The sequence below is a fragment of the Trichosurus vulpecula genome, chromosome 1 (assembly GCF_011100635.1).
Source record: "Trichosurus vulpecula isolate mTriVul1 chromosome 1, mTriVul1.pri, whole genome shotgun sequence".
Taxonomy (NCBI): Eukaryota; Metazoa; Chordata; class Mammalia; order Diprotodontia; family Phalangeridae; genus Trichosurus; species Trichosurus vulpecula.
Window position 1 is genome coordinate 91,197,268 of NC_050573.1, and position 11,763 is coordinate 91,209,030.

General features: G+C 35.3%; 1 protein-coding gene across 6 annotated transcripts in view; it reads left to right on the forward strand.

Moving 5' to 3' along the window:
- Window positions 1-11,763, forward strand: part of PTK2 (protein tyrosine kinase 2) — a 434,883-nt gene that overhangs the window by 377,788 nt on the left and 45,332 nt on the right. For all 6 annotated transcript variants that reach the window (XM_036741078.1, XM_036741072.1, XM_036741073.1 and 3 more), the window contains 2 exons: window positions 7,279-7,365; window positions 10,601-10,738. In XM_036741078.1, the coding sequence (XP_036596973.1) occupies window positions 7,279-7,365; window positions 10,601-10,738 (225 nt within the window). The remainder of the gene's footprint in view (window positions 1-7,278; window positions 7,366-10,600; window positions 10,739-11,763) is intronic.

Below are 11,763 nucleotides of genomic sequence, written 5' to 3' on the forward strand. Positions count from 1 at the left end.
AACTGAAGCAGAGCATTTTAACAGGTTTTAAATAAAAGCTCTGGAGGAAAGAATTGGAAAAAAAGAAGATAAAGTGGTTACCCTTACCCAGATCATGGCTTCCTTGCATAATAGAATAGATTGGACCTATTGCAGGTAATTCCATGAGACAGCAAGAAATAGTAGAACAAAATCAACGGATTGGAAAAAAAAGAAAAAGAAAATGTAAGATATATGATACCCAAAACAACTGACCTGTAAAACAGGTTGAGGAGAAAGAATTTAAAAGTAATTAGACTCCCTGGAAACCATGACTTAAGAAAACAAAAAAGTCCATACACCGTATTTCAGGAGACCGTAAATTAAAACTACCCAAATGTATTAGAACCAAAGGGCAAAGTAAAAATAGAAAGAACTTACCAATCACCTTCTGAAAGAAACCCCCAAAGAAAAGATCCCACAAATGTAATAGCCAAAATCTAGAACTCTCATATAAAAAAAAAATTTACAGCATACATCCAGAAAGTAGTAGTTTAAGTACCAGGGGACCCAGGAAAGGTCACCTGAGTGTTGGAAATTTCTAAAAACCTGAGGACGTAGCAAGATATAATTTTTCAAAATGCAAAAGATACAAATAAAGACCTACCCTACAAAGTTAAATATAATCCTATTTTAAATGAATCTTTAATCGGACAGAGGACTTTTAGACATTTCTGATGAAAACACCAGCGCTACATAGGAACTTTGAAATTCAAACATAATAGTCCAGAGAAACCTAAAAAGGTAAATTTGAGTAATTGGAAGGAGATTTAGGGTGATACAGTCTTAACAGTATAATGGGGGAGAAAAAACAAGTGTCCCCTTAAAACTTAAATGTCACAATGCATGCCACATAGCAGGTGATTAATAAATGTTTACTGATTATCTTCAAAAAAGCATTAAGGGAGTTAAATTTAAAAAATAAAATAAAACAGAGCGTCTGGGGATGGGTTGTCTCTGTTCTGAGTGAAGAGGGTAAAGAGAAGGGAGAATAAAAGGAAGAAGGTGGTGGGATTTGCTATTTCTCGTAATTGGGGTACATGAGAAGAATGTACAAAGGTAGAAGGAATCAGGAAAGTGCCAGTAGATGAACTTCACCCTTAATAGCAAATGGGTGTATGCTCACACATAGAAAACACATAATCTGTAGTGGGGAAAGTAAGTATTGGGGGATAGTAAGAGTGAAAGGAGGAAGTTAAGAGGGAAGATAAATTCTAGGGTTGGAGGAAATGACCACAAGCACAGCAAACTTCTGATCCTGAATAGGAACTTAAAGGGGAGCAAAATACCTAGAATTTAAGAGGATGTGTTAGATTGTCTCCTCGACAATTGAGGATTGGCTGAGAAAATTGTGGCCTGTGAATATAATAGAATATTATTTGGCTGTCAGAATTTACAAAAGAGATGATTTCTGAGAATCCTTTATGAGCTGATGCAAGAGAACAATTATTATAGAAGAGCAGCAATGTAAAGAAAAGCAACCTTGAAAGACTTAACACCTCTGATCAGTGCAATGACTAGCCATGTCTCCAGAAGACCTATGATAAAGCGTGTCACCCATCTCCTGAGGGAGAGGTGATGGACACAAAGTACAGAAAAAGACAATTTTTGGACGCACCCATTGTGTGAATTCTTTTTGCTTGGCTATGTTTTTGCAAGTGTTTTTTGGTTTTTTTCTCTCAGTTAAATGATGGGGGAGGACTTAGGAAAAGGGGATGGCAATAGTGAGGCTATGAGAGCCATTACAGCATTTTTTTTTAAATGTCACAAAGAGAACAGAAAAAAAGTTCGAAAGGGAGCACAAATAAGCAGAACAGTTTAAAAAGTAATGTGTAGAATTTTTTAAAGTAAGTGTTCTAAAGGTTCAGAGTTTCTTAGAGAATAATTTTTTCACATTCTGTATGCATAGAAATGCCCCCTTTTAGGTGTCAAAGTTTGGGATTAAAAATTTTATTTAAACTTTAACTAATTAAAATTTATATTAAAAATTGTGAAGACTTGGAGATTTTCTTTGGATGGGTTTGGCTATTCTGATTTCACTAGCATGATGAAGTTTCATTGTGGAAGCATAACAAAAACAATAGCTGTCATTCTCTATTTACAGAGCACGTTATCTCATTTGATCTGTCCAATATCCCTTCTAGTCCCAGTTTACAGATGAAAAAACTGAAGCACAGAGAGTTTAAATAAATCACGTGGTGTCACTCCCAGTAAGTTGCAGAAATTCAAAACTAGGTTTTATGTTCCAAAGACCATGATTACCTTAATGCTGTGACAAAATTTACCTTGATTTCCTGCCTGTAAAGTCCGTAGGCTGTGTCTCTCTGTATGTTAATATTTTTTCCCAAGGTACACAATCCCTGTTAGCTAGCCACTAGACAATAATAGACTTTTAGAATGTAGAGGGACAGTGTCTCTACACTAAAAACCTCAGTGACATATCTCATGCTGTATAGGTTATAAGTGAGATCAGGATTTTGAACCAAGATTGAAATTCTGCTTCAGACACCGTGTGACCTTGGGCAAATCATTTAACCTGTTTGCCTCCAATTCTTCAACTCCAAAATGTGAATAATGATAGCACCTACTTCTCAAAGTCATTGCAAGGATCCAATGAAATAATATTTGTAAAGCACTTAGCACAATGCCTGGCACAGAGTAGGTTCTATATGCTATCATCATCATCATGTTTTCTGACAGCAAAGCCAGTCATTTTTCTACTCTACCTTCTAAAGGAGGCATGGTAAATTATAAACAAACTACCATCACATTATTGAATGCCTTTGCCATTCAAGAGTCAAACCTGATTTCTATGTAGAAATCCTCATTGTCAAATCCCCTCTACTTTTATGTTTGTAGGATTTTTCACCTCAAAAAGATATTCACTTACTCAGAAATTGGGTGACTACATGATTTAACAGCTCTACTTTCCTGTATGAAGTGATGATATCACAGGCCCTATTCAGTTCTTCAATTCCATTAAGTATAGGTAGAAAATGTGGCTTCTAGATTTAAATTTCATGAATGAGTGGAAAGAGAATTTACAAAAACTGAAAAATACATTCTTCCTTCAGATTCAAAACACAAAACAGTGGTAAAACAGATGGAGTTGTATTTAATTGTAGGCAGAACATTAAAACTGCCTCCCAAAATGAGTTATTGAACGTTAAATGCTAATGAATTCTCAGTAATACTTAAACATTTCTAAAATCTTTGCTGTCATTAATATGGGTACTTCTCAATCCATCCACACCTTTTTTCTGACTCTTTTTTTCTCTGTATACCCATTATATGTGAATGCAGTGTTTTGGAATCTTTCCTCTGTTTCTTTTAATATGTTGAGAATATCCAGTCCAGTGCTCAGGGTATCCATTTGTTATACCTCACTTTTACTACATGACCAATATACCTCCTCTTCTAGTCATATATCTCCTCGATGATATCTTTTAGACTTCTTTTGGCAAGCTATTTATGTTTTTTTTGTCTAGACCTCTGATATCATTGATGTAGAGCATTCCCATTACAGAAACTACCAAATGTAGGTCAGGACTTAGTCTATAACTCATAACATAAGCTTCTCAGAGACAACAGGGATCTCTGGTAGGTGTCAGAGGTAACACTTGAACACATGTCCTCCTGACTCAGAGGCCAGCTTCTCTATTTATGATGACATGATGCCTTAATATAAGTACTTAAAATAAGTTTGTATTTGTGTGTGTGTATCTATCTGTATCATCATCACAGACAGATCATAGAGCTGGAAGGGATATAAGAATTATAAAAGTACTTAATATAATTCACAGGGTACTCTTTGGAATATTTTATCTGAAGCCATCCCTGCCCTAGAGGAGCCCAAACCATTGTTCATTCCAGTAACAGATAAATGTTACTTTGTCTTTCCTACAATTAATATGTAGCATTCTATGGTTGATGCACTATCAAGACCTAGGCCTTACATGTATTTCTTAATGATCTTCTCTTTCTCTTTCCCGTAGTCAGTATACAAATGCTGATTACCCTCCCTCTCCACCCCACCCCACCCTAAGCACCTACTATGTGCCAGGCACAGGCACTGTGCTAAGGTACTAGGGATATAAAGAAGAGCAAAAAGGAGTTCACAGTCTAATGAGGGAGGAGGCATGCAAATAACCATGTAGAAACAAATCATAAACAGAATAAATTGGAGATAACCAACACAGGAAAGGCAGTAGCTTTAAGGGAGATTAGGAAAGGCTTCCTGTAGAACGTGGGATTTTTATCTGGGACTTGAAGAAAGCCAGGAGTCAAGATGAAGAAGGAAAGAATTCTGGACATGGGGGTCAGGCAGTGAAAATGCTTGGAGTTGAAAAATGGAGTTTTTTGTGCAAGGGACAGCCAGGAGGCAGTGTCACTGGATCACAGAGTATGTTGTGGGGGAGGAAGAATAAGGTGTAAGAAGACTGGAGAGGTAGGAAGAAGCCAGGAAGAAGGGCTTTGAACACCAAACAGAGGATTTTATATTTGATTCTGAAGTGGATACGGAATCACTGGAGTTTATTGAAGGGGAGATGACATAATCAGGCCTGCACCTTAGGAAGATTGATTTGACAAATTAATGGAAGATGTACTGCAGTGGGGAGATGTACTGCAGCAGGGAACCAACTATCATGCTGTTGTAGTAGTCCAGATGTGAGGTAGTAAGGTCCTGTATCAGACTGGGGGTAGCCCTAGAGGAGAGATGATCTTATGGAGAAGGGAGGGAAGGGAATAAGCATTTATTAAACACCTACAATTTGCTAGGCACTATGCTAAGCACTTTACAAATATTATTTCATTTGCTCTTCACTTGAGGCTGTGAAGGTAAAATCAGCAGGTCTTGGAAACAGATTAGATATGGGGAAGTGAGAGAGAGTGAAGAGCTGAGGATGACACCTAGGTTGCGAACCTGGGTAAGTGGGAGCATGATGCTATTGCTAAACCATTTTTAGATGTATTGTCTTTCACTACCCCCACCCCAGTGTCCAAACAGATAATTCACATGGTTGATTCTCTATGTCCCAGTTCTGTCGCTGGCTAGCTAGGTGAACTTGGGCAGATCACTTCCTCTCTGTACCTTAGTTTCCTCATCTGTGAAATGAGGGCATTAATACCAGATGATTTCTTTAGTTTCACACAGTTCTGAGACCCTTAAATGTCTTATAAAAGAATTTGGATTGTTTTTTCTCCTTGTATTTCTTTTTTAATTATATAAGCAGAAAACACATATTTCTTATGGGCTGTATTTTACATATGGAGGAAAGAAATCAGCCTTGTGAATTTACACCAAAGGACATACATATTTGTGTCTCAGATGTACCCATCTGAATAGCACCAATTTGTAGATGTGACATCCTTTCATAACTGAGATGTTGGGAGTTTTTGCCCCAATAAAATTTTTCCATTCTGTCAGTATAGTACTGACACACTTAACAGTGAATCAAAGAATCTTAAGTTGTAAGGTATCATAGAGATTATTTAATCTAATCCTCAGCTAAAGCATGATATTCCCGTAAAACATTCAACCCAATTCATTATTTATTAAGTTTCCTGTTATGTACAGAGTACTGTATTGTGCCCTAAAGATACTAAAGTGAAAAATTACATATGCTCAAGGAACTTATAATCTAACAGTAGGGATATAACATGCATACAGATTAATATGACTTAAAATAACGGGTAACAAGACCACTTTCATCTATGGGAGGTGGAATCAGGGAAGTCTTAATGGAAGAAGTGGTACCAGAGCTGGGTCCTAAAGTGTTTTAAAATGTGTTTCAATGGGTAGAAATAAGTGCAATATGTTTTAGACATGGGGAGATGGTATCTGCAAATAGAGATGAGAGTACAAGATAAGGTTCAGTGTGACTGAAATGCAGGGAATGTAGGCTGTCAGTCAAGAAGCATTTATTAAGTACTTACTGTGTGCTAAGGGCTGGCACATAATCGGTGAGGAGTAGTATGAAATGAGGCTAGAAAAATAGTTTATAATCAGCTTGTAGAGTGTCTTAAATGCCAGGGTAAGGTGTTTGTATATTATTCTTTCAGCAACAGGAAGCTGCTGAAGTTTTTTTAATCGGGGAATGACATGGAGTCTTTGCATAAGTAATTTTTCTAATCTTCCACCCACCATACTGGGTCTCTCTTCTGCTTCAAAATATAGCATTATTTAATTGAAAGGACACTGAATTTAGACATCATTCATGATAAGTAGTCATCTATTCTCCACTTAAACAAGTCCTGTTACAAGTAACTCACCACTCAGGAGATAGACTATGCCATTTTTAAAAAAATGTTAATTGTTACAACATTCTTCTTTGTATTGAGCTGAAACTGGCCTTCCTGTAACTTCTTACACTGGTATCCCACTGCTACTAGAATGCTCCAGCAAACAGAGAAAGAAAAGGCCTAGTCTAGCCATTTGATAACCCTTTCCTGTGTCCAACAGTACTCCATTTTTAGAAATTAGTCCTCATAAAAACTATCTTCTTTCCTTCCTGCTGCACTTAAAATCCATTGCTTTTTATTTTCACCTCAGTGTCAGTGGCCTCTATTTACTTATCACTTGTCATCTTTTTCTGCTCCAGGTTAAAGAATTCCACCTGGTTCTTTAACTTGGATTTCAATATAAATTCTCTAACTAGATTATAAAATGCTTGAAAGGAAAAGAATATTTGAACTTATTTATTCTAACTCCCTCATTAGACAGAGACAAAACTGAGGCCCAGAAGGACACTAAACTGAAGCCAAGATCAAAGCTCCAATTTACTGACTCTCAATCTTATGTCCTTTCTGTTAAGCCATTCATCATATTAAATAATGTGACAATCCTTCATTCAATCATATTATCTCATTTATTCAGCATGCATTTATTAAGAATCTTCTATGTGCCCAGCACTATTCTAGACAGGAGGACACAAAATACCTCACTTAATTGTAATTCATCCATGTTCTCATTTCTATAAAGGTGAACAAAGAAAGAATTTTCTCTCCATTTTATAGATTTAAAAAAAATAAACTGAAACTCATAAAGGGTGTGTCTTTCACAAAGTCAGAGTGATTGGGCCATAACTCAAGCCCAGGTCTTCTGACTCTTGGCATAGTGCTCCTTCCCCTATACCACATTGACTCCCTTGACTTAAGCATATTTTATAATCTCTTCAGTAAATGCTATTTGATTAGAAATAGGCCATTAAAGTAACCAATATATTCCTCTTTTTACCACTGCTTGTAATTTGTTCACAGCCCAGCCGACCTGGTTATCCTAGCCCAAGATCCAGTGAAGGCTTTTATCCTAGTCCGCAACACATGGTACAAGCCAATCATTATCAGGTAAAAGAATGAAGTATATTGTTTATTTCTCCATATCTTTGAAGAAAATTCTATTTAGGGGTTGTATACATGTGTCTTTATGGTCATGTCTTTGTTTATTTTTTCTAGGTTTTGGGTTTCTGAGTTATTTGAGTCCTAGTCAATAAATTTTAAATGTACCTTTTACCTTCCCTGTTTTTCAGTCACAAGATCCATAACGTTCATGTTAAGACGTGACACTTTTCTTAAGAATAAGTTCTGATACATTGGCAAACTTAAAATAAGACAAAATATAGGTTTAATGAATAATAGTCATATCAATTCAACAGGACTTGATCATGGAAACTTTAGGCTAACCAATGAATTGGCAGGCCCTTAATTTTTAGAAGTCATAAGCTGGAAAAATCTCTAGGAATTAGAAAAGTACAAATGTAGTGTCCATCTGGGGAGCAAAAGAGAATGATCACAGCAATTCCTATCTCAGTAAGCTTAAATTTGATGGGGAAAGATAAAGGGAGGACTGCAGAATGAACAGGATAGAAATTTGGCAGTCCATCCAGAGAATTAATGAAGCATGTTGCACACTTCTTGGCATAGAGGTAAGGGTCTTAAGGTGCAAAATTTTACATTTTTGGACATGGTCAACCTGGGAACTGGTTTTGTTTAACTATGCGTATTTGTCAAAATGACTTTTTTCCTTTTTTTAAGGGTGAGTAAGGTGGGAAAGAAAAAATAAGTGCTTCTTAATTGAAATATAAAATTTAATAGTTTAAAAAAACTTCTTACAATTTTCTTTCCCATCCAACCCCCCCCCCAACAAAACAAATTATCAATCCATTTAACTGATCACCCAGAACAGTAATACTACATAAAAGTCAACATGGCTTTCTGAAGAGTCATTCAAGCCAAAGGAATTTCATTTCCTACTCTGTTAAAGTGCCCTTTCATATAGCCAAAGAAGAAATGTTAATTTCAGTAAGTGTTTTTGTACCATCTCATATGAGAAGCTTACCAAATAAAATTACAGAATCATAAGATTTAGAGCTGAAAGAGATCTTAATTACATTTGAGGAAATTGACACTCAAAGAGGTGAAATGACCTTCCATGGTCATGATCACATAGCTAGTAAATACAATATAAGCTCCTTAAGGACAATGATTGCTTCATTTTTGCTGTTGTTATTGTGTCCCCAGAACAGCGACTTAAACATAAAAGATATTTAATAAATTTTTGTCGAATTCTCCAAATCTGGATTTGAACCTATGTCCTCTAAATTTTTACTATAATATTGTTAAGCATTATTATATGTAAGGATGATGAATTTCACACCCAGAAAGTAACGCTTCGTAGTTATCATTTCCTATTCTAATCACTGTTTCTTTTGATAACTTGGATAATTAAGTTCAATTCTACAAACATTTATTAAACATTGGGAATACAAGACAAAAACCAAGTTGTTCTTGCCCTTAAGGAATTTACATTCCTTTGGGAGGAAGGGTAGTGGGAAATCAACATGTAAATGCAGGTAAGTAAACTTAGAGGAGAGAACACTAACTACCTGGGAGATTAGGAAAGAAAGGTCTAAATTAAAGGAAAACAAAAGAATAAGTGAGTACATCAGACTTGAAGATGCTCCTAAGTTGAGAATATTCCACAGCTTGAAAAGTAGGAGTAAAATTTAAAATGACCTCAACTATTTAAAAGGCTGTTCCTTATTTAAAAAAAATAATCATAAAGACACAGTAATAGTTCACATTTCTCTTGTATTTTAAGATTTACAAAGAGATAAGACACAAACATGAAAAATTAAATAACAGTATAGTATTTAAATAACACCTCAACATTAGAAATTTCACAAGACAGAATGTTAATAATCAAACGAGTACTATAAACAATAAATATTATTAAGAGTTCAAAGGAAGGGGAAAGCACTTAAGGCTAAAGCATTGTATTTGGATTTCCTGAGAACATTTTTATTTTTATAAGTAAGAGATTTCTTTGGGACATTTCATATTCTTTTTTAGACTGAGTAATAACCATTTGAGTCCTTTCCCATAGTTATTTGTGTTACTTGGAATGTTGCCATAAAACATTGGAAACTTCTTTATTGGAAAAGTATCTAAAAGTTCTTTGGCAGCAAGAGGTTCTTTCTTCAAAAAAAAATGATGAGGATGAGGATGGTGATGATGATGAAGTGACATTCTGAAAGTATTATTTTTATCATTAAGATGTTTTAACATGTCTTGATTTCCATAAAATTGAAACTATCAGTGCATCTTAGAAGAAACTATAATTGTATTTGACCCCGTCAGAATTTGGGTAGGAACCAACGGAAAGAGACTGAAAGGAAAATCTAGCCTGAGGTGTACATTATTTCACTTAATACTAGCATTTTAGTCTTTGTATTTCTGTGGTTAATTATTAATTACTTGACAGCATCAGTCTAAGGAATAGTTATGATCATAATAGTTGATATTTTTATAACTTTGTGAGTGACATTTTACTTATAATTTCATTTAATCCTCACAAACTTATGAGGTAGGTGGCATAAATATTCTTTTGTTTTGTGAATGAAGAAACTGAAGAAACTGTGATTTGCCCAGGTTCCTACAGCTAGTAAGATAAAGAGCTGGGACTTGAACCAATGTATAAAATATTGACTGCATTCTTTCTCTTTCTGATGCCCTTTGTGGGGAAGAAACTATATAATCTTATTTCTCCTGTGCTTTAGATTTACCTCCTCCAAACTGAGAATTTTATTGCCCTTTTCATGAATCCTTGGTCTTCGTTTAAGCTTTGGGGTTAATCTAGATTCTTGTAGAGTATTGTACTTGGAGTCAAGAAAACCTGAGTTCAGATCCTACCTCAGATACTTACTAGCTGTGTGACACTGGGCAAGTCACTTAACCTTTCTATACCTCTACTTCCTCATCTATAAAACAAAGTAAGGCTCTGAGGGCTAACTCTATAATTCTATGACCCTATTTTACAGTTTTTGTCCTAGAGGTATGGGGGACATGCTGGCAGCCAGGTATTATTTAGCCATATTTATGTCTACCTATGGTCTTTCATCTGAAAAATGTATTTTTTCACCTTTTAAATGAGTACTTTTTTACAGTTCCATAAAAAAATTACTTCTTATCTGGTCATTTATAAGTCATATTTTTTTCCTTCCACTTCCTTCCCTACATGGGTCAAAGCTACTCAATCAAGATCCTTAAAAATATTAAAATGTCTTCTATAACTCCTTCACAGGTCTCTGGCTATCCTGGTTCTCATGGAATAACAGCCATGGCTGGCAGCATTTATCCTGGTCAGGCATCTCTGTTGGACCAAACAGAGTCTTGGAACCATCGACCTCAGGAGGTATCAATGTGGCAGCCCAACATGGAGGTAAATAAAGTTTTCTTAGGAAATCAGTTTTTCTTTCTTAAAAAAAAATATTTTGCTTGACTTTTGCTTTTATGTAATATTCATTTTGGATTATGCTTTGTAACAAAGATTAAAAAATAAAGAGAAAAACAGGTCAGCAAAACCAACCAACACATCAGCCATGTGTGACTATATATAATATTTCATATCCATTGTTCTCCACTACAATGAAAAAAGGGAGATGCATTTTTTTCTGGTTTTCTCAAGCTTTGGTTTTTGTAGTTACGTAGTGTTTAGTTTAATTTTATTGTTTTTTCTATTTCCATTGTTGTAGCCATTGTGTATATTATTTTCCTTGTGCCATTTGCTTCACTATGTCTTCCTACGCTTCTCTGAATTCATCTTATTTCTTCATATTTTTATTATAGTGCAATAATAGAAAATTAATTTGTTAACATGTAGTAGTTTAACTGATATCCCTTCGAGCTTAAAAATTCTGCGATTTTCTGTATTTGGCTTATCTATTCCTAAATATAAGAAAAAACATTTTTATCCTATATGCTTGTCTATTCAGTGTTCTATGAAAAGTCGGAGATTGGTTCCAAGGTTTTATAAAAATTGTTTATATAAGTACCAAAGTGGAAATTCTGTAATCTCTTATTCACTTTTCTGAAAAGGACAGCACCAACTTGATGGTAGGCTGCATATAAATAAAACAAAGGCCACCATAACTACAGGAGACTGGCCTTTTCAGGGAAAAGACTTTCAGTCCTAGACTTATTATTCCTGTTCTATCTGCAGCAGACAGTACCACTTCATTTGTACTGCTTGGCAGGAAGCATTATTTTTCTTATTCCTAAGCTTTCCTAGCTTCTCTGGCCCAGTGCTCTTTGTACATTCAACAAGCATTTATTAACCATCGCTTTTATTCAGAGCGCTAGAGAAGACATGGTGTCTGCCCTCACAGAGGCTTTGATCTAGTAGAGTGACAAGGCCAAACACAGATAGCTGTAATATATGTTGCATTTAAAGTTTATTAAAGTACC